We start from the raw sequence: 24,475 nt of genomic DNA, 5'->3' as shown, positions 1-24,475 counted from the left end.
CCATCCTTCAGGGGGCCACTTAGGGATCTGGGGCAAAATCAGTACTTGATCCTCTAGTGAAGGCAGGGGGATGGACTTGATGACCCTTCAGGGTCCCTTCCAGTTCTAGGAGATAGGATATCTCCTTTATTTTATTTTTTTAGCAGCCAGAATGTGAAATCTATAAGTAAATTCTCACTCACATCTGCGGGATGCCTGTTGCTTTCCTCCTCATGTTTCCATGGAAATGCTGTCAGACTGGACAGGATAAAGATTCTGTACTATCTTCTATAAACCTTCAATTACTTTATTTTGACTGATCTGATCACTGTTTCCATGGAAATTTAAACATAAAGGTAGGCAATAGCCTCCAGGTCCTCCTCAGCTTGCAGCCATATGAAATCTCCAAGTGAATTGTGCCATTCTCCAAAAAATCACACACATTGGCTATAAAAGTTTGCAGTATTTTAAATTTAAAGAAACGTATGTAAAAATACAGAAAACATATTTTGCATACCACCTTTGCTGGGTGTAATACTTGTAAGGAAGGCAAAATTAGCTAATGTATTTTTATTTGAACATTTATTCCTGATACGCCACAAAGTCTGCACTTTTGTCAGCCATTAAGAGTCCTCCTTTCTAGATGTACATTTAATAAGTAGTTTTTTACTTTAATGTAAGCAGGAAGAGTGCTATAAAATTCAACTTTACATTTAGATGTTGGAATCAGACCATTTCATATCAATATTTTACACCAGGAGAAGAGTCAAATTCCACTGCCTCTCTCTATGTTTTAAAAAAACTATATAAAAAGAGAATTTCTAGAATTAACTTAACCTCTACCTTCCAAAAGAAAAGACGGTGCCCACAATTGAAAGAAATCAGGAGTTATACCAAGGAATGACAAAAGTCTTAATTTGCTCCACTGGTAAACTAATTGTCCCTAGAACACATCTTAATATTCCTTTATATGGTCTAGGTTAGAGTACCACCACGCTTACATCTCTCTATAGAATTTCAGTTCTCTGAAGAGCTGACAACACCAAGAAGATTTATAGGCCAGGTTGTGTGGCACCTCTTTAAATATCTCTGACTCACCAAAATAATTCACTGAACAGTAAAGAAAAAAAAAGACACTTTGACAAAGGTAAACATTTCCTAGACTTACATGGATTTAGATTTAAGAGATACACTTCAATTACCCATCTATTTTTTGTCTATGACTTTTCATATATCAGTATTACGAAGTTTAACTGCAGTAAAACTCTCTCCCCTACTCTGTAAAACCAACCACATGTGTACATTGTTTGGACAGTCTACATTACAGAAGCAACAGAATTCCTCTGGAACTTCAGAATTTATGTCTTCAGTAAGTTTTGCATACTTTCTATGCTTGAAAAATGTAAACAATCACGTACGAAGCAAGCTTGCCTACTTCCCCTACAGAGTACGCTGAACAATTACCTTTCATTGGCCATAGATTGTTACCAGCTGCTGCCATCTACCTCATTCACACCTCCCTCTACAGATGGCCAGGTGGTATATGCTTACACTCACATGGTCTGGCTTCCTTCCCTTCCCTTCTCCCCCCATGCCAAAGCAAATAGCATTTCAGACAATTAACAACCTGCCCCAAAGGATTTGCTGTGAGCATATAGAAACATGGCCTACTTCCCTCACATGGGAGGCATAATTTACTAAGATTCTCTACAGCCAACTGGTATCTCAAGAAACTCTACTATACCTCACTGCAGAAAGGCCTACCATGATCCATGGAGTGTTCACTAATTAATTTATTTTGTAACAGCCTTACTACAATAGCCTTTTCTAGACTGTTCTAATCTTATTTTTCCTAAACATTTCCTTTATTTTTTTCTGCGAAGATAAAAAAGTAACAGCAGCCTTGAGCTTTCTCAGTTTCTCTCTCATGGAATCTGCAAACGTACAGCTTGAAAATCTCTGGAAATCTCACAATGACAACTGTCATAAACAGATAGCTAAGGGTTAATGTCTCTTTCACCTGAAGCACCTGACCAGAGGACCAATCAGGAAACCGGATTTTTTCAACTTTGGGTGGAGGGAATTTTGTGTCTGGGGTCTTTGTTTTCTGTCTGCCTGCTTTCTCTGAGCTTTGGAGGAGTAGTTTCTACTTTCTAGTCTTCTGTTTCTAAGTGTAAGGACAAAGAAATCAGATAGTAAGTTATATGGTTTCTTTTCTTTGGTATTTGCATGAATATAAGTGCTGGAGTGCTTTGATTTGTATTCTTTTTGAATAAGGCTGTTTATTCAATATTCTTTTAAGCAATCGACCCTGTGTTGTGTCACCTTAATACAGAGAGAACATTTGTATGTATTTTTTCTTTCTTTTTATATAAAGCTTTCTTTTAAGACCTGTTGGAGTTTTTCTTTACTTCAGGGAAATTGAGTCTGTACTCACCAGGGAATTGGTGGGAGGAAGAAATCAGGGGAGATCTGTGTGTGTTGAAGTGGCTAGCCTGATTTTGCATTCCCTCTGGGTGAAGAGGAAAGTACTTTTTGTTCCAGGACTGGGAACAGAGAGGGGGAGTCACTCTGTTTGGATTCACAGAGCTTGTGTCTGTGTATCTCTCCAGGAGCACCTGGAGGGGGGAAGGGAAAAAGGATTATTTCCCTTTGTTGTGAGACTCAAGGGATTTGGGTCTTGGGGTCCCCAAGGAAGGTTTTTCAGGGGGACCAGAGTGCCCCAAAACACTCTAATTTTTTGGGTGGTGGCAGCAAGTACCAGGTCCAAGCTGGTAGCTAAGCTTGGAGGTTTTCATGCTAACCCCCATATTTTGGACGCTAAGGTCCAAATCTGGGACTAGGTTATTACAACAACTCCCTCAATAACCCAGTCTTGGTGCTCCAATACCAGTGCTATTCCAATGTTTCAACTTTCAGAATAAACACTTGACTGAACGCATACAACCAAGAAACAGCATTATGTATTTTGGTTACGCTAATATTCAAAGATGAATTTACTGCTACACGTTTTCCTCGTTCATTCTATTGCAGTATTTAGAAAAATGTGAGTCCCTAATGTTAACCATTTATTTCTCAAAGAAGGAGATACAAATTTTAAGGGCATTTAAGGGTAATGCATGAATTGCTAGAAGCCCAGTACTTAGCTTTTTTCAATCATACTTTGCTCCAACCATAAACAGAGATGCTTAAGACTATGGAGGTGGTGAAGGGCTCACTCCAAGCCAAGTTGGCAAATAGAAAAGAACAGAAGAATTTGCATTAAATCCAAATGAAAATATTCCATAATTGCTACTCTTTAATTCTTTAAAGAAAGGTAACACTGGAATTGTTCTCATCCCTTTTCTCCTCTCTGCCCCCCTCTCCCGCCCCAAGTTCTCTGTACTATTTTGGGCTGTGGCCATCTAAGCACTTTAATAATCTTGGAGATCATCTCTTTACGATGCTTTGCTACAAGTCAATACACAAACACTGGGACTTATGCTTCTTCCACCATGCAGAAATCATAAGATGAAGGCCTCTAGTAGAACTTAAGGGAGTCATGTAATGAAATGAGCAAGGAATCAGCTGAGTGAAGCAGACAAAGACAAACTTCAAAACACTGGCTTTTCACAGAGTCAATTTTGTCTTCCAAAACTGTCAACAATAGTTGTGGGCTTTCTCTGCTCTATCTTTTGCAAACTAAAATCAAACTGACTGATTCCTGGTCTGAGAGAAAGAGGAAAGAATGAATGATTGCATAAGTTTTTGCTGGTTTTACTTACTACAACAGGAATGTACTATAGAGAATAATCCAGCATTTGCAGGGGATGGACTGGATGATCTAATACAACTTTTCCATCTCTAACTTTTTAGAGCTGGTCCAAGTTCACAGAAAGGATATTTCTATCCAATAGTACTGGATGAAGAGAGATCCAAAAAAGGAAACCAGTGTAGCAAATCGTACACACTAGCATAACATTCTTACATAAAAAGCTGTAATTATATATGCACACATGAAACACCTGCAGACAAAGTAACAGATCATTTTTTAAATTAAAAATTTTCTATTTATTGCAGCTTTTGAAGCTGTCTGGCCTTTAGAAAACAAGCCTTCTGACAGTTTGCAGCCTGAAGAATAGCTTCTACAAATTGCTGCTTGTACATTACCACTAATAACCAATACTAGCAAGAGCAAGCTTGTCCCTTAAAAAATGAGCTTTGTCCCTAAATGAGAAGCTTTGTCCACCTCATGTACAGAATGACTAGGATCAAGTTACTATTAATTCAATATGCTTTTTCCTCTAACTTCCTTCTTCTCTTTGTGTGGCTTTTCTTTTAAAGCTACATCAGTACCGAAACACTACTTGGCCCTAAGGCTACAGTGAATCCCTCTGCTTTAAAATATCAGCCTTCCTCCCACTGCCTATCTGATTGCACTGACTAGATCGGGGTGGGCAAACTTTTTGGCCGAGGGACACATCTCAGTATGGAAATTGTACGGTGGGCCATGAATGCTCACAAAATTGAGGGTTGGGGTACGGGAGGGAGTGAGGGCTCTGGCTCGGGGTGCAGGCTCTGGGGTGGGACCAGGGCTGAGGCAGGGAGTTGGGGCACGGAAGGAGGTCAGGGGTGCAGGCGCCAAGCAGCACTTACCTCAAGCAGCCCCCAGAAGCAGTGGCATATCCCCCCTCTGGCCCCTATGCAAACAGGCGGCTCTGTGCGCTGCCCCGTCCACAGGTGCCGCACCTGCAACTCCCATTGGCCGTGGTTCCTGGTTAATGGGCGCTGCAGGTGTGGTGTCTGAGGCAGGGGCAGCATGCGGAGCCCCCTGGCTTCCCCTCCACATAGGAGCTGAATGGGAGACATGCCGCTGCTTCTGGGAGCTGCGCAGAGCCACAGCACATGCAGAGTGGGGCAAGCCCCCGATCCCACTACCCGGCTGAAGCCCTGAAGCAGGGCAAGCCCAACACCCTGCTTCCCAGTGGGAACTCGAGGGCTGGATTAAAATGTCTGACGGGCTAGATGCAGCCCATGGGCCATCGTTTGCCCACCTCTGGACTAGATGATCATAATGGTCCTTCTTCTGGCCTTAGGAAAAAAAAAACTATGAAACACAACTTTCCACATGGAATTAATATATAAGAGGAAGTGTGTGATTTGAGGGATCAAGAATGAAATCTACCTTGAGTTTACCTTGGAGAGGCTGAGCATATGGTAGAACCTCTATACTTCAATGTGAGTACTCACATGTATGAAGTTACACATATGCCTAATTTTTGGAAGGATCAGAGTCTAAGGGTACATCTCCTCTGGAATAAAAGATTCGTGGCACAGCCACAGCTGGCCCAGGTCAGCAGACTCAGGTTCACAAGGCTAAAAATTGCTGCACAGACATTCAGGCTTGGGCTGGAGCCCAAGCTCTGGGACCTTCTCCCCCTCACAGGGTCCTAAAGCTTAGGCTCCAGCTGGAGTGTGAATATCTACAAGCCATTTTACAGCCCCACAGCCCGTGCCCATGAGCCTGAGTCAGCTGACCCAGGCCAGCCATGATTGTTAAATTGCTGCATACATGTACCTTAAGAGAGAACTCATTAATACCGAATTTCATCTCTAGATTAGTTTAGTTATTAACACATTATTGCAGAACCAGACTGGGAACAACCACCAGGGCAACTGAAAATGATAATTGAATACTGTTCCTTCTAGATTGTTGCTGTTGTTGATCTCTTACCAGAGAAGACTAAGATATGTAAAGAGTCCTTTGATAATCTGAAAAGAATTCTGATCAAATATTGACAAAAAGGTTCTGTTGAGTAAAAAGTAATTCTTTTAAGCCTTGATTTCCAAATAACTACCATCACTAGAAGAACACTTGCCTTTCTCCCCAAAACAAGTTATCCTCAGTACTTATAAACTTATAACTTGCAATCAAGATCCCTTTTTCCTTGGCTTGTACTGTAACACTCAGAAATTACACTGTAAAATCAACAAATTAATTTGAAAACACTGCAGTCTCCTTTTCATATCTAGCATTAGCAGCTGTTATATTTTATTTTTTTCCACAAAAAAGCCTAGCACCTAGAGACCTGTGATTACGTAGGAATCTTATCTTTCAAAAAAAAAAAAAAGTGATGCTTGAAAGCGTGACTTCAAGCATACCTCATGGCCTCAAAAAACAAAAAAAGCCTTAAAATTTGTTTTTAACGCAATAATGATTTTTAAGCCAGACTCGGTTGTTGGGGCCTGACTCATGATTTTTGAACCATTTGTATAACGGGATGACATACTGCTTATGTTCAATTACCATCCAGTAGTGATTTTTCCTAGTAACGATTTGTCCGACTTAAACTTGTACTACTTTTGGAGGTCATCCTACTTTTATCAAGTTTCATTACCTCACTCTACCCTTTCAGGTTACAGCAGCTAAGCACCACTTCCATGAACTCAGGATAGGCAAATTTGTGTCTGTGGTAACTGTTTCCACATCAATAAGCCAAATACAGAACATATCAGGTCACACCTTTGAGGACTGCTATAAAATAAACAGCAATTAATTGTTACTATGAAGGATTTAAGAACAATGCTACCCATAGAGATTTCCTCAATTTTGCTTAAAATACAATCAGAGGGCCAATACTCTGAATGGTACTACAGATTGACAACTGTTACAAATTTTGCTGAATTATGAGCATTTATAGATTCATAGATTCTAGGGTCAGAAGGGACCAATGTGATCATCTAGTCCGACCCCCTGCACAAAGCAGGCCACAGAACCCTACCCATTCACTTCTATAACAAACCCTAACCTATACTTGTGGCGTAGATTGCTACACCTCCTACCGATTCAGCTGAGACTTCAGAATTTTCTTTCCATTTGAGTTATCCCTATATTAGAGGTTCAAGACATACCATACTATAGGCATGGTAGATTTCTAACCAGCTGATTGGTCTTATTTTACTGCTTTAAGCTGTCTGAGCATTATTTAGATTGTTTTGCATATTTCCATGCCATGCTTTGATTTCTGGTTGTTGATCTTTTTCATAGCAGACACTTTACTGCAGTATTCTTCCAAACTTACTTTATAGTCATGCTTTAGTTCAATATATTGATATGCAAAACACAATTTCCAGTGGAGGCAAGCCAACAAACAGAAGAGCTTGCTAGAATTTCGGTTTACTTTGTTAAAGGAAATTATTTTAAATTAATGTGGCTACTGAACTGTTGCCACACTTGACCTCAGAAAACATATTCCTTCTAATTTTTGCTGTGAACATTTATTTATTTAAGCTAAACTCCAGGTCTTGAATGTTGACCATAAAGACATCTCAGATTTCCTGCTACTATTTAGTATTCTCTCTTTCTAAACAAGGGCAAACAACATATGTTTGCTGCATTAGTGTATACTGCCAGAACATCACTATTAAATGAAATCATCTATGTATTTTTGGTAGAATCTTATTTAACAACTTCCACCCCTGACAGAAGCAGAGTTAGTTGAAACAAGGCTGTTTTGTTTTCGCTGAGCAGCAGTTCGATCACTGGTTTCTAGATGGCACTCAAAACATTTTTCCATATGCTCTTCTCAAAGAGAATCTGACTTAAATGTGGTTTACCTTTACTAGTGAATGAAGGCTTTTTTCACCAAACATATCCCAGAGGAAGGTCAGGTCTTCCTGGCTGTCTACATGTGGCTGCAGCTGGGCTGGCAATGCAGTCAGCAGCTCATACAGACCTATAAAATGAAAATAAAACACAAAGTGTAATCTAAGGGTGATCTCATTAATTTCACTTAACAGTTCTGTGTAATTGGCTGCCTGCAGCATGTCATTTTAACTGGATAGGGAGTCTGAAGTATCCAGCAAAACCTAAACTTAAAGAATCAAAGGGAACATTTTTTTTAATTACTAGGAAGCAGATATTAACAGTGTACTTTTACCTTGTGACAGTGTCAAGCTTTTATATCCATATATATTTACTTAAGGCTACAGAAAATTCATAAAGATTTTTGAAGGACAAATCCTGGAAAAAAAACAAACATTCCTGTGTTTAATCGTTATTCCATTACCCTTGATGTTAGCCAAAGAGTGAAATGAGTCATGAATAGGAAAAACTTCCTTAAAAGAACAGAAACTGAAAAGGGTGGTCCATTAAAAAGAGTTCATGGTTTCTCTAAATACTTCTTGCTAATATATTGCTTAATACATTTTTTATCCTGCTTCCAGCAGAGATTTACAGCAAACCAGAAGAAACTGCATTGTTAGTTATGGAGTAGCCAGATCTTTAGTACACCAACACATCCATGCATAAGCTATATTTTTAAGTTTTTAGGTATGCAACATTTATCCAAGATTCTCTAAAAGTGTTAAAGTAACTGCTGCTCCCAGTGGTACACCTCTCTAACAGTCTCCCAGGGGCAGACAGTAGCGCAGTGTTCCACGGTAGCATACAGCATAAACTATCCATCATGCACACAGACCATCAAACTGCTGTCCAAGAAATGTAGCAACAGTGTTTGCAGCAGCGCTCTTTAGGGAGGTAACCTGGCATGAGCTGATATCAATTCATAGCACATGCTTAATTTTCCAGTGGGATTATTTGGGGTAAAAAGGACAAAATGCCTTTTTCTCCTGTCTGCTGTCTACAAAAACACCAATAACCTCCTGGGATGCACTATACATGATCCTGGTATTATTTTTAGGCTGAGTAAGTGCTGCTGTTCCTCACAAGGACAGCTTTACAAGATATTTAACTAGTAAAGCACATCATGGTAAATTATAGGTTGCCTATCACTATTATGCCTATTATCTCCCAAAAACACAAGATTTAAATATTTTATTAATCTGCATTGTTTCATAACCTCTTAAGGCATTATTTGTCCCTTCTAAAATTAAATATAGCACCTTTGGGATCTGATTATTTAACATTTCTCTCTCTTTTTGTTGGCTTTGAGTATCGTATTGTGGAAAAAATGTTCCTTCCAGTAACATTCTTTTCTGTGGTCCAAATGTTTTTGGTGGTTGACATTCATTTCTCTCAAAATCTTGCTTTTATTTAAATCTGTTCTTGTTTATGCTTCAGAAATACTATAAAAAGAGGATATAATTCAAACCACTACAATTTTGCATGGATATAAAAAAAAACCAGAGCCTTAGCCAACTACAGCCTAGTATCAGTGGTTGTACTAACACCCAAAGATCACAAGTTCAAAATAAGATGCTTGGCTCTTAGTCTCTGGATTAATAGAAGGTAGGCACCTGGATATGTGCAGCACTGTGTGGTTTAAACATAAACTTGGCTGTTATTTAAGCACATTCACAAAAGTCTGATAGAGAGTCACAGTAATTATCAGCTGCACAGAGTTACATTCATCATTCTGACTAGGGAAACGAGTGCTTGATAAAAGGAAAAATTAAAACTGGAAAAGTGAAAATTTAATTAGGCACTGATTGACTTCTTATTGAAGACTAAGATTTCCTACATACCCAGATTTACCAAGTTTTGGTTTTGCATACTTAATTCTCCAGCCAATTGTGTTATTACAATAGCATGTATCCTTCACAATAACCTAAGGCTATGTTTACACTGCACTTTCATTGCCCAAGGGCATACTGAAAAAAAAAGTTTCAACAACGAAAAGCGCTGGCACGGACAGTGCTCTGTCGGCAAGAGGTGCTCTCTCACTGATGAATCTACTGCCCCTTCTTGGGGGTAGTTTTATTTTGTTGTCAGGAGAGCTTTCGCCTGGTGACAAAGAGCAGCTACGCTGCATGCCTTACAGTGGCAAGGCTTAAGCAGCATGGCTGTGCCACTGCAATCTGCGTGGTGTAGACTTAGCCTAAGACATGGTTGTTTGAAAGTAGGAATGGAAAATAGAAGATTTAGCCTTACACTGTGGCACAACCACCATTTAGGAACACGCCGTATCTACCAAAATATTAACTTGAGCCATTTCCTCTAAGTAAAGATGCTCATTGGAATAACCATTCTCTCTTGATTAATAGACCTATTCCTATTTTTCCATAAAATGTGCTATAAAATACATTCATTTTGCCCTTGTAACAGGTCACTGTACCTTGACTCTCAGACAATTAAATCATCAAAGAAAATTAAATTAAAATATTCACAAAAATAGAGGTTTAAATATTAAAGTGATAATACATCAGTACAGATTTCACAGGGCAGGCACTATATACCTTCTTTGGAATAGGATATATTATCAGTGTTATGCTGTAAACTGAGTTTGATGTAACCGGTTAATTGCTTTCACCCACCACAGAGGAAGGAAATTCAAAGTTAATGCTATATCGCTAATTTGTTATTCTGTCATTCTCACTCTGTTGTGTTTGACTTGAAAGAAGAAAAAAATGGCTTTAAGCTTCTTCATGACTGTGATGCTGTATGACTGGAATATGACCATTTATATAATAAATATTACCACTATTTGACAATTGCAACAAATCTTGAACAAAGTATATCATGTAAGGTATCAATGGAAAAGTTATGATTTGCTAAGTATGATTATCCTATTTATATGTATGTATCATTTTTGTACCTGAAGTTATAGATATTGACTATGTACTGGCATCCTACATATGTGCTGTATTCTTGTGGTGACATCCACCAGGTAATTTACATTCAGTCTGGTCAGCACCTTGTGAATGAGCGATTCAAACTGATGGCCCACCAAAGAATACTTAACTCTCACAGTGGGTCATAGAAGAATCTTGTCCCTGCCTGGTGAGCCTTCCTGTGGATGCATTAGCCAGAAAACGGGTAATGTTCCTATGAGTTATCAAAGCATGCAAGGGCATGTGACTTGTTCACATGACCCTGGACTCCATCTTGTGCCTGTAATTTTCTACAAACATAGGGTACGTCTACACTATGGGATAATTACAATTTTACATAAACCTGTTTTATAAAACAGATTGTATAAAGTCGAGTGCACGCGGCCACACTAAGCACATTAATTCGGCGGTATGCGTCCATGGTCCGAGGCTAGCGTCGATTTCCGGAGCGTTGCACTGTGGGTAGCTATTCCGTAGCTATCCCATAGTTCCCGCAGTCTCCCCCACCCCTTAGAATTCTGGGTTGAGAGCCCCGTGGCTAATGGGGCAAAAATCACTGCGGGTGGTTCTGGGTAAATGTCGTCAGTCATTCCTTCCTCCGGGAAAGCAACGGCAGACAATCATTTCGCGTCCTTTTTCCCTGGATTGCCCTGGCAGACGCCATAGCATGGCAACCATGGAGCCCGTTCAATTTTTTTTTTCCAGTCACCGTATGTGTACTGGATGCTGCGGATAGAGGCGATACTCCAGCGCTACACAGCAGCATTCATTTGCTTTTGCATGATAGCAGAGACGGTTGCCAGTCGTTCTGTACCGTCTGCTGTTAGTGTAATTTGGCAATGAGATGACGATTATCTGTCCTTCTGTGCTGTCTGCTGCTATCACGGGTGCCCCGGCTGAGATCGGCCAGGGGCGCAAAAGCAAAACTGGGAATAACTCCCCGAGTCAATCCCTCCTTTATGGTTTCTAAAAATAGAGTCAGTCCTGCCTAGAATATGGGGAAAGTGTACTAGAGAACCAGTGTATCAGAGAGCACAGCTGCTCCGTGTCAGATCCCGCAGAAATGATGAGCTACATGCCATTCACGGGGGCTGCCCCTGCAACAACCCCAGTCGTTGCTTCCCTCCTCCCCCAACCTTCCTGGGCTACCGTGGCAGTGTCCCCCACATTTGTGTGATGAAGTTATAAAGAATGCAGGAATAAGAAACAGTGACTTGTTAGTGAGATAAAATGGGGGGGAGGCAGCCTCCCTGTGCTATGGCAGTCCAGGCAGGACATTAAGCGGTGCGGGGGAGAGGAGCCCAGCAAGCCGCTGCTATGATAGTCCAGGCAGGACAGAATCTTTTCTTTACACAGGAAAGGGAGGGGGCTGATGGAGCTCAGCCCCCAGTGGCTATGATGAAGACGGAATCTGACATGCATCTGACGAAGTGGGTATTCACCCACGAAAGCTCATGCTCCAAAACGTCTGTTAGTCTATAAGGTGCCACAGGACTCTTTGCTGCTTTTACAGATCCAGACTAACACAGCTACCCCTCTAATACATGATGAAGACGGTTACCAGCCGTTCTGTACCATCTACTGGGAATGACCAGGAATCATTTCTATTTTTACCCAGGCGCCCCTGAGGCCAGCCAGGGGTATCCAGCAGTTATCAAGCATGTACCATCTGCCACCAGGGAGGGGAGGGGAGCAGATACTGCTCTTCACTGCTGCAGCATCGCGTCTACCAGCAGCATTCAGCAGACACAGGGTGACATTGAAAGAAGTCAAGAAATGATTTCTTTCCCTTTTCTTTCAAGTGGGGGGGTCATTAATCTATTCCTTGAACCACGCCGGACAATGTGTTTGAACCTACAGGCATTGGGAGCTCAGCCAAGAATGCAAATACTTTTCAGAGACTGCTGGGGACTGTGGGATAGCTGGAGTCCTCAGTACCCCCTCCCTCCCTCCATGAGCGTCCATTTGAGTCTCTGGCTTCCCGTTACGCTTGTCACGCAGCACTGTGTAGCCTGTAGATTTTTTTTTCAAACGCTTTGGCATTTCGTCTTCTGTAACGGAGCTCTGATAGAACAGATTTGTTTCCCCATACAGCGATCAGATCCAGTATCTCCCGTACGGTCCATGCTGGAGCTCTTTTTGGATTTGGGACTGCATTGCCACCCGTACTGATCAGAGCTCCACGCTGGGCAAACAGGAAATGAAAATCAAAATTTCGCAGGGCTTTTCCTGTTTACCTGGCCACTGCATCCGAGTTCAGATTGCTGTCCAGAGCGGTCACAGTGGTGCACTGTGGGATACGCCCGGAGGCCAATACCGTCGATTTGCGGCCACACTAACCCTAATCCGATATGGTAATACCGATTTTAGCGCTACTCCTCTCATCGGGGAGGAGTACAGAAATCGATATAAAGGGGCTTGTAGTGTGGACGGGTACAGCGTTAAATCAGTTTAACACTGCTAAAATCGGTTTAAACGCGTAGTGTAGACCAGGCCTAAGACTGAGAGCAGTCCCTCCAGATGGAAGAAAGTATAAAGGACCCTGGAAGCATCTCCATTTTGCCTCCTTCCTGCTCTGATCTCTGGACTTACACTAAAAGGAGCATTCCAATCAATGGACTGAGGACCTTCCTATTGTTTGGAAGTTACCAGAGACTTTACAAGTCAGCAGTTTATTGCACCACGGCTTCAAACCTGATACAAGAACATTTCAATGAGTGGTATGCATTTGATTTCCTTAACCATTTTAACTCTCTCATTCTTTTCTCTTATAAATAAACCTTTAGATATTAGATACTAAAGAACTGACAACAATGTGTTTATTGGGTAAGATCTGAGTTATATACTGACCTGGTTATGTTGCTGATCTTTTGAGATCAGATGAACACTTTGATGAAATTAGTTTTCAGTAACCATTCATCATTAAGTTTAGTGTTTGGGTGGTGAAACAAGGACTGGGATGCCTAAGAAGACTGGAGTTTGGACTTCTTGTTAACCAGTGTGGTGAGACAGAAGTTTACTTTTGGTTCTGGCTTGGTATACTTAATAATAAAATAACCACCAGCTTGGGATGAGTCTGCCCTATTTCTCACAATTCATCCTGAATTTGGCATCCTCAGCTGTGACCCACTGAGGCATGGTGACAATGACACAAGGAAATCATGAAGATTTTTTTATTTCTTTTTATAAGGAGTTTCCCTTCTGGATTTTATATTAAAGATTCAGGTCCTGTCTATCTTGGAAAACACCACAGGGCAAAAGAACTAGTGAACTGATGACATCACAGGGACCAAGAGGCTGAAACGTGGAGAAATTCTTAGACAGTTTTACACACATTTAATTTCAATGACTAAGCAACGGTTTTGAAAGATGGAGAAAAGATGGGTTAATTAAAAATTCACTCACCCCAATGTAGAGAGAATTTTTCAAATCGGCATTTTGTTTATATTGTGATTCAGCCACATTTTTTTATTCCTTCTTGTTAGGCCAGTTGGCGCCCTTTTCAGTTAGGCCAGGAAAGAGGTCATGTGACCTAGGTAATCTGCCCAGTAACAAGAGGGCATAAAAGGTCTGTTCACCCAGTGCCAGGGGCTGTCCAGGTTGGTGGCAATCCAGTGTTTAGGGTGTCCTAGCCTATGTGTCAACAGAAGAAGAGATTTGCCTGTCATTCCTGTTTCCGATCCTGCGTGCGTCTGCTCCTGAATTCTTGTATCGTGTGGTCATGTCTCTCCGGTTCCTGATGTTGTTGGTGATCCTACTGTGCCCTTGGATCCATGTGTATGTTCCCTGTCCATAATAGCCTATGATCTGGTGATGTACTGACTTACCTTAACTAGTTGTATACCTACCTAATTTTTTGGGGAGTCCCTGGCTTAAGACCAATTTGTTGAATTAACAACTGAGTACTTTTTATGCAAATTGTTATTTAGTTGGGAGTCCTGTTTAATAAATTTGACTTTGTTTGTATTCTATATCCTGTTTGCTATATCCTGTGAATATCGCCTCTGGTGACACATACGAGACGTAGTACGAGTCTATAGGGTGAGGGCTGGTGGCTAAATTCAGTAGCTACCTGTTGAATACCCTTTCCGGGTTAACATATTTCTGGTGACAGCGGCAGGACTCCCATCTGGTGATTTAACCACAGGCTGGCTCTCGTGGTGATTCAGTGTAGATATTTTGCATTGATTTGTTTTATTTTCCCTTACCTTATGATCTGCTTGGTGTGTTAATAGCAGTCCACTGACCATGTAGGTTGGTAGCTGACTGCAGGATGCTGCGTCAGTCAGCAGCTGCACTGACTCATTGGACATTGTGGTGGCCTGTGGGCCACCAACCCTTCACTGGCGTGATTCCAGAAGAGGAATCTGACCAGTGGCTCAGAAAAAATACATGTGAAGGCAGTTGGTGTACTGTCGGTGCTTGCTATGAGTTACCCGGTTGACGACGTGTAAGTTCTAACCAGGCTTGAAGAAGCAGCTCAGCCCTGCTAGCCCTGTGTGGCTTTGTTCTAACTGAGTACGGACCAGAGTGCCCAGGGCAGGCCAGAGCAAACGGCTCGGCACTGTTGGCATGGCCGGACTGATGAACCAGGAGACTGTTTGTGTGTGGACTAGTGGATCCTGAGTTCATCCCGGAGGTTATCTGGCAAGCGGTAAGCCCAATTAGGTGCCAACTTGTATGGTGGGCCTGACTCGCAGGTGGGTGGGCATCGGCTCTGATAGCTGGTGGACCCTGCTTGAGAGAAAGAAGCTGACTGTGTAGCTCGGCAGCCCTGTGGGAGTATGAAAAGGCTTCACAGCACGTGCCGGTTCAATTGATTGGGCCTGCATACTGACTCTGTATAGTCAGTGGTGAGTGGTCTGTGTGCCACTAGTTTTGTGAAGAGTCTGTGGTAGGTTAGACTTCAGGCATAAGTTGCAAGATGTATGGAGCAGATGGCTGGGAGCCGGAGAAAAATAAAAATTAATTCAATTATTGTGCAGATTTGGGAAGTTTAAAAACCCGTGGGCACCAGGGTTGTTTAAAGGGTAGAAGCATATTTCACCCTATTTCAAAAATGGGAGGAATTCTTAGCAGAATTAAGAAAGAGCGCACTGATATACGGGTTAGCTATGGTTGGCAAAGAACACTGCAGGGAACAAGATCAGAAAATTTCCCAGCTTAATCCAGGTAGACAACAAGAATTTAGAGTTAGAAAAGATGGGAAATAAACTTGAGAAGTTCACTACACAGAACCTTAGTCATGTCATCCAACTCAGTAAGGCAGAGCTGCAACTGCAATAAATGAGCACCCTCCTGTCTAAAAAGGAGATGGAGTGCTCTGTACTTACCACCAATAATGAAGAATCTCAAACAGCCATTAGGGAGCTTGTACAAGAACTGCAAACTAATTAAAGTCAGCGGGCTAACCATGCTGTGCGTAATCACAAGCTGGAAACACTGCAAGAAAAATTAAAGCAGACTCAAGGGCTTCTATCAGCCATGCATCTTGATCCAGTAAGGGGATGTGAAAGGGATACTGACTCTGAGTCGGAAGACTCTGAGGAAGAAGTAGCAACAATGCACCAGCCTTCAACACCCTTATTAACAGGAAAAAAAAATGATGGGAGCAAGGAAGGGAAAGGGTTCCCGATGACTTCAATTACAACTACTGTAGTTAATTATGGCTTGTCTAGACCACGAGAAACAAGACATGAAATAAAATCCTATACCCCAGAACAAAACCTTGGCAAAGTTTTGGGCCCCTTGAACCGCTCTTGACTGGCTACCTAAGGTTAGCTCCTTGCCCAGAATTAGCAGAGAGGATATTGCAGCACTTCTTCGGGAGTGCATGCAGGGCGATAAGTACAGGGCTCTGCCAGGAAACAGCAAAGTGGCAGATGTGGATAGTGTCATGCAAATGTATGAGGGAATTGTTAAATTTTATTTTCCACATTGTAATTTATTTGAAAAACTTTATTCAGAGCATCACCGGATGTCAGAGCGACCTGAAAAATATCTTAACAAAAAGAAGCTGCTGTACAACCTGCTGGGGCCACTTCGTGTGACAATCCTGAGTTCAGGGAGATGTTACTACAAGGATTGTTGCCCACAAGATGACTACGGGAGTGACAGATCATAATGCTATCTCACTGAGATACCCTGAAGAGAAGCTCAGAGAAGCATACAACGAGAAGCTTTCCCAGCACAGTGGCCGAGAAAGAAGGTGGCAGAAGTGACTGAAAACAAAGACAAGCAATTCAGCAAAGAGAGAAAGCTCTGCAGCAATAGTAACTTCAATCACAATGGCTACCAGAAGATGATGAATAAGCCAAATACCTTTCATCAACGGGGAATGGAGAAAGGAGTCAATCTCCAGGAAGTTGCTGCTGAACAAAGATGTTCAGAAATACGATCTGGAAAAGGCTGCTAACGTATGACACCAAAGATGCAATCAATAGTCTACCTACTGAGGAGCTATTAAAAAGGCTTGCTAGACATGAAGATGGTGAAGGAGCATCGGTCAGTGGTAAGGCGCAGCAATCAGAAAATGCACCCAATTTATTATGATGGAGCCAAGCTCCCCCTCCTTCCCTGATGGTGGCATCAACTGAGAACAATCAATGAGGAAGACCAACAACATCTGCAGTACTGAGGGGAAACTTTGGGCACTTTAAACAACAGATGCTCATAGATACTCATGCCACCATCTCAATCTCAACCATTTGCTTACACGCTGAACCTACAGCAAGTAAGCTACCTATAAAGGAAGGAAAAATCCTTGAAGGCTTCAACAGAAAGGAGAGTGACGTCCTATTTCTAAACTCAATTGACTGCAACATTTACCGATTTACTATCAAGGCAACATTTGGAGTCCAGCAATTGGATGGCAACAGCATCGTGGGAATGGATGTGTTATCCTAAATGAAGTTAATTGTGGCTCTACCAAATAGATGGTTGATACGGGATCTAGAAGGTAGTGGATATCTGACTACACCTACATCTCATTGTGTAGCAACCCTTAAAGTGCCAGAAAAACTAGCTATCCCAAATTGGGAGCCTGAAGTAAAGGCAGTGGCTACCAAACACCTAAAGGCTTTTGCCAACAATAAGCTGTGGTGCAGGAGGATTAATGCTGAAATAATCGTGGATGGTTCAGACCCCAAGCCATAGTGTCAGTATCATTATCTAGAAGCAGCAGAAGGTTTGATGGAAATCATCCAGGCATTGGTAGACCAAGGTGTGTTAGTCAAGACAGAAAGCATCTGTAACTCACCTATATGGCCAGTCTTAAAGGCCGATCAAAGAACTTGGCAACTCACCATAGACTACCGGGAATTGAATAAGGTCACACCCCGTCTGACCCCGGTAGCAGTGAAATTTAACAAGGTTATGGCCACGATAACATCAGGAGCCAAGTGGTTCTCAGTACTTGAATTATCAAATGCCTTCTTGATCCTGCTGCACAGGTCGGCTGGGCATAAATTTGCACTTACTCTCAAGAACCGGCAATACACATTTTGCTGTGTCCCCCAAGGATTCCATAATGTGCCCTCCATTTGCTATCAATACGTATCTAAAATGTGGGACTCTAGGGTGAGAGGGACGAGGTATTCAGCTACGCAGACTTGTTGCAACCCTCACTAAGGAGAAAAACTTGAAAGTGCTCGACATGGTACTGGAAAAAAAATCAAGAATACAGGGTTTGTAACCCAGCTAAGGCTCAGCTAGTGTGCCAGACAGTAACATATCTGGGCATTGAGCTGGGAGAGGATGGAAGAAAACCAGACACTCACAAGACTGAACTTAAAAGCAAGCTTCCAGCACTCCAGGATATATCTGCTTCATGTTCCTTCTTAGGATTAACACAATTCTCATGGGAATTCATGGAAGGGTATACAGAGATAGCACCTCCTTTATATCAGCTGTTAAAAAAAGGACAAGAGTGGACATGAAAAGAGAAGCAGAAGGATGCTTTTGTCAAATTAAAGCAAGCCCTCATGAAGGCTCCTGCACTTGTATACCCTAGACCAGACGTTCCATATCAGCTGCAGTTGGCCACAACAGATAAAGGCCTAGGTGCTGTCCTACTTCAGGATACTGGTAATGGTCCAAAGCCTGTCATATATGGCTCAAAGGTACTGAGCAATGTGGAACAACAATATTTTGCATGTGAAAAGGAGGTGTTAGCCCTCACGTGGGCCCTTGGCCATTGGGAATACATGATCGGTATGTCCCCAGTACTCCTCAAGATAATATATACTCCCATCAAATATGTTCTTTGAGGACGCATTAACGAAGGGAGGGTCTCCAACCCAAGCTTAGCAGGGTGGACCCTTAGCCTGGTCAACCGGAATGTGAAGGTTAATAAAACATCTCAACTATCTGTTGCATCTTATGCTCTTCTAACACAAGGGGAGGAGCATGAATGCCCACTGCCCCTGGACACCATCAAACAAGTCAAATCACCCTTCAGGATGGGCACTGCATACCAAGAAGCCAAAGAGAAAAAATTTCGATGTCTGGGTAGTAGATGGAAGTTGTTTCTACAAAGATGGCAAGCCACATGCCGCATATGCTGCCCTTCAGATTAGTTCACAGACCATCGTACAAGGTATCGTTTTACCTTACTCGGCCCATGTAGCAAAAGCCATTGAAATGTTGGCTGTCTTGAATGCCGCAGATCCAAAGAGTAACCTTTTTGTGTGTCCAGAGTCAGACTGGTTACTAAGAGCATTGACAGAATGGATGCCAGTGTGGATCCAACAATCCATGATGCCCTCAGATGGGAAGGCTATGCGAAATATCTCTTACATGCCTAGAATCTTGCCACCTCCAGGGAAGGTAATACATATCTCTGCAAAGTAAAGGTACACAGAAAAGATCAGGCAGAGATCTCAAAGCTTACTAACTGAGTTGACGAGCTTGCAAAACAAGCTTACTTAATGGGAGACAAATACCTGTGGACAAGGTCGGACGAAAAGGCCTACAGGGTGCAGGCTAAAGATTCCAAGACCATGGGCCAAAGCTGGACATCATGGACTTGCAAAAAGCTGGTAAGGAAATACAGGACCTCTTGCTGAAGGAGGAATGTAGAGGTACAACATCTTCAAGAATAAAGACGGTATTATCATGGCCCTAAGAAAAGGCTTTTTGACAGTCTGCCCTGAGGTTGGCACTCATGGTCATGAGCCACTCCAGATAGTATAACAGGCAGATGCTACAAAGTGGGGGAGAAAGCAGGGAGGGGGCATACAGGAAAATACAAAGGAACAGAATGGACACAAATAGAGTTTTAAAAATCCCTTTCAGGTCACATTTAAAGATCAGTGTGTGTGGGGGGGGGGTGCATATAGTGCTATGGATATGTAAATTAAGATTACGATGAAGTCATTTCAAGCTTAACTCAGAATTTGTCTATAATTAATACATTACACCATTCTTTAAACACACTTTGTTGGTATGTAAATATACTATTTTTATTGCAATGGGGTTTAAAATTAAGTTACGACTTAAAGAATACAACAATTGACAAATTGTATAGATGGCAAGTGACTACTAAAAAAACATCAAAAGTTCACGTAACTGCATTGTTCAGAATTGGCAAATTAGGAAGGGGCTGTTTTTAAAAGTTTCTTGTTGCTACACTAGGGCCATGATTTAGGTATTTGGCCTTTTCAACACATTATTTTATACAAAGAAATATATCTTTTCATGATTGACCATTACAGCTCTAGCTAGAATTTCTGAATTGTATCAATTTGGATGCCATACATATTCAGTATCTGCAGCTTAACATCCTTAGTAGACCATTATTGGAAAAAAGTTGTGACATATACAGAACAATTTGTTTCTAATATTTAAAGAGGCTGTCACATCTGACAATTCTAAAACAATTTATTACAAACACATTTTTGTCCCATTGATACTAGATTGCAAAGGTTGGGGGTGGAGATAATCAAATAGCTTGTGAAACCCTTCCCTTTCTCAACTTTTGGTAAAATACTAGAGGATTGTCTAATAGTCTCAAAAGGATGGTCATTCAGGAAGAGATAAGCAAGTATGCTACTTGCTATAATACAAACAGCATGAACACTGTATTTTATTTACAGACGAAGTACCACATCTAGGTGCAAAACAGGCAGAAAACACAGACCAAACAAAGCACAATCATATAATTTGATTGCTTACATTAGGGCAGCCCCAAGCTTTTATATAAAAGGTAGGGCCGTCGATTAACTGCAGTTAACTCACGCGATTAACTCAAAAAAAGTAATGGCGATTAAAAAAAATAAAACACAATTAATCGCACTATTAAACAATAGAATACTAATTGAAATTCATTAAATATTTTGGATATTTTTTCTACATTTTCAAATATATTGATTTCTATTACAACATAGAATACTAGGTGTACAGTGCTCATTTTATTACAAATATTTGCACTGTAAAAATGGTAAACAAAAGAAACAGCATTTTTCAATTCACATCATACAAGTACCGTAGCGCAATCTCTATTGTGAAAGTGTAACTTACAGATGTAGGGTTTTTTTGTTACATTACTGCACCCAAAAACAAAACAATTTAAAACTTTAGAGCCTACTAGTCCACTCAGTCCTATATCTTGTTCAGCCAATCGCTAAGACAAACAAGTTTGTTTACATTTACGGGAGATACTGATCTCTGCTTCTTATTTACAATGTCATCTGAAAGTGAGAACAAGCATTCACATGGCAATTTTGTAGCTAGTGTTGCAAGGTATTTACATGCCAGATATGCTAAACATTCATATTCCTCTTCGTGCTTTGGCCACCATTCCAGAGAACATGCTTCCATGCTGGTGACACTCATTAAAAAAATAATGCGTTAATTAAATTTGTGACTGAACTCCTTTGGGGAGAATTGTATGTCTCTTGTTCTGTTTCACCTGCATTCTGCCATACATTTCATATTATAGCAGTCTTGGATGATGACCCAGCACATGTTCGTTTTAAGAACACTTTCACAGCAGATTTGACAACAGGGCTGCCCGGGCAGTGGTAAGTGGAGCAATTTGCCTCAGGCCCCACATGGGCCCCCACTAGAGTTTTCGGGGCCCCTGGAGTGGGGTCCTGCACTCGCTGCAGGGGCCCCGGAAAACTCTAGCGAGGCCCGGGCCCCCCGGAGCTTCTTCTGCTCCAGGTCTTCGGCGGCAATTCGTGGCAGGGGGTCCTTCCGTCCCAGGACCCACTGCCGAAGTGCTGGGTCTTCGGCAGCAATTCGGCGGCAGGGGCCCCGCACCGCCGAAGACCCCAGGTCCCCTGAATCCTCTGGACGGCCCTGTTGACAAAATGCAGAGAAGGTGCCAATGTGAGATTTTTAAAAATAGCTATGGCACTTGACCCAAGGTTTAAGAAACTGAAGTGCCATCCAAAATCTCAGAGGAATGAGGTGCGAAGCATGTTTTCAGAAGTCTTAAAAGACCAACACTCCAGTGCGGAAACTACAGAACCCGAACCACCAAAAAAGAAAATCAACCTTCTGCTGGTGGCATCTAACTCAGATGATGAAAATGAACATGTCAGTCTGCACTGCTTTGGATTGTTATTGAGTAGAACTCGTCATCAGCATGGACGCATGTCCTCTGGAATGGTGGTTGAAGCACGAAGGGACATATGAATCTTTAGTGCATCTGGCATGTAAATTTCCTGCTACGCCAGCTATAAGAGTGCTATATGAATGCCTGTTCTCACTTTCAGGTGACATTGTAAACAAGAAGCTGGCAGCATTATTTGCTGTAAATTGTAACCAAACTTATTTGTCTGAGCAATTGGCTGAAGTAGGACTGGGTGGACTTGTAGGCATGAAAGTTTTACATTGTTTTATTTTAATTCTAATTTGTAAGTTCAACTTTCATGATAAAGAAATTGCACTACAATACCTGTATGAGGTGAATTGAAAAATACCATTTCTTTTGGTTTTTTACGGTGCAAATATTTGTAATAAAAATATAAATATAAAGTGAGCACTGTACACTTTGTATTCTGTGTTATAGTTGAAATCAATATACTTGAAAATGTAGAAAACAGCCAAAAATATTTAAATAAATGGTATTCTATTATTGTTTAACATCGCACAAATAATTGATTTTTTTAATCATTAATTGCAATTAATTTTTTTAATCGCTTGACAGCCCTAATAAAAAGATTTCAATATTAGAAATTAAGTGATCAGCTGAGCAGCTGGTTGAACAAGATTCCTATTTTAATATCTGGTTCTCAACTCTACTTCCATGCCAACAAACAAAAAAAGTTTTTTTTAAACGCTGTTATCTCCAAAGCTGAACTTTCAAAGTCCAGGTCACCTGATTCTGTCGCTTCCTCGCTTCAAACTGAATTGTGGGCTAGAAAAAGATGCCTAGGTTCTCAAACTACTCCAAAAGCCACGGTATCTGAACAATTTCCAGAAGTGCATTAAACAATACAGTTAGCATTTGCCATATGCACTTCTTTTTCCTCCTGCCTCCCAAGGGAGAAATTATGCGTGTATATGGAGCTGTTATTTTCATTACATATGATGTTATTTGTTTTTGCTACATAGCGAAAAGAAGGTGAAAGGTGTGTGCCTTGCACTTGATATTATTAGTGAATGTGCTAGGTTTACTCTGCTGATCAAGAGAATGCATAGTGCAGCAATAGGCAGCAGCTACACAAACTTCCCCACATTGGAAAGGCAATGCCCCTCTACCAAGTTCTACAGAGACTTCCTCTGGGATAAGAATACTTAAGTTTACCATGGATATTCAAATCCTGAGCTAACACTGCCAAAAACAGTGCCTATAGTTGCCAGATGTGAAAGGATAAGAGACTCCCAAATCATTTCACTTGGGTCACCAAACTGCCATTAGATAGTAATGGCTTCAGGTCACAACAAACCTATTGGTCCAATGTGAATTGGTGTCCTAGATGTGTAACGCTTTATAGGCTTGATCCAAAGTCTGTTGAAGTCAATGAAAAACTTACCATCAACTATATAGGTCCTATATCTCATTGCCAATCCTCTGAGCCATCTACCAGTTTGAATTTTTTTTTTAATTAACCCTTCAACATTCTGGCCATTAAAATAGTACTGTACTCCATATGATATCAACATTCTAGAAGCAAAGTAAGAGAAAGTTACTCACATACTGTGCAGTAACTACGGTTCTTCAAGATGCCTGTCCATGTAGATACTTCACTTGAGGTGAATCTGCATCTCTGTGCCTGCTATTGAGGAATTTCAGTAGCAGTCTACATTACTGCTTAAGTTGATCTAATGTACGTCGCTCAGAGCTATGAAAAAGACACCCCTCTGGGCAACGCAAGTTACAGTGACCTAAGCGCTGTCCACACTGGCACTATATCATCAGGAAACTCTTTCTCATCAACCCAGCTTCTGCCTGTCGCAGAAGTGGAGTAATTATGCCAATGGGAGAGCACTCTCCTGGCAGCAGAGAGCATCTTCAACAGATGCGCTGCAGTTGCACCAATGTAGTATTTCTAGTGTAGACCTGTCCATAGATAAGGTCAGGTGTACACTCTTGCCCTTCACTTTCTTTACTTCCATGAGCACAATTTTCTACAACAAAGCAATGGCTTTTGGAGTCATAACTCTCCACAGGACACTTTCTGCGTACAAAAGGAGGAACCATACCACACTAACTAAATTCTAAGCATTTTTATCCTAAGTACAGTGCTGTCCAGTCTCACAATTTTAGGGTCAGTCTCAATAAATGTGATGTTTCTCTTTAAGCCCCAACTCCCAGAAAGATGTGAACATGAGAATTTCAGCTTACTTTTTGAATTAAAGTTTCTAACCTCATGGTTGTGGAGAAAACTGGAAAACATGACCTGAGCATACCCTAACTGTTCAAAAGCCAGATCCTTAAAAAAAAAATTAAAAATCCTTTTTTAAAAAAAGGTTTTGGAGGGCTTGAGTAATGATT

At 41.3% G+C, this 24,475-nt stretch overlaps 1 protein-coding gene across 5 annotated transcripts in view; it reads right to left on the bottom strand.

Moving 5' to 3' along the window:
- Positions 1–24,475, bottom strand: part of MPP7 (membrane palmitoylated protein 7) — a 360,464-nt gene that overhangs the window by 204,973 nt on the left and 131,016 nt on the right. For all 5 annotated transcript variants that reach the window (XM_030550282.1, XM_030550284.1, XM_030550285.1 and 2 more), the window contains one exon: positions 7,576–7,694. In XM_030550282.1, coding sequence (XP_030406142.1) covers positions 7,576–7,694 — 119 coding nt within the window. The remainder of the gene's footprint in view (positions 1–7,575; positions 7,695–24,475) is intronic.

The sequence above is a fragment of the Gopherus evgoodei genome, chromosome 2, assembly GCF_007399415.2.
Source record: "Gopherus evgoodei ecotype Sinaloan lineage chromosome 2, rGopEvg1_v1.p, whole genome shotgun sequence".
NCBI classification, from domain to species: domain Eukaryota; kingdom Metazoa; phylum Chordata; order Testudines; family Testudinidae; genus Gopherus; species Gopherus evgoodei.
The sequence above is the reverse complement of the archived record's forward strand: the minus strand, read 5'-3'. Positions and strand labels throughout refer to the sequence as shown.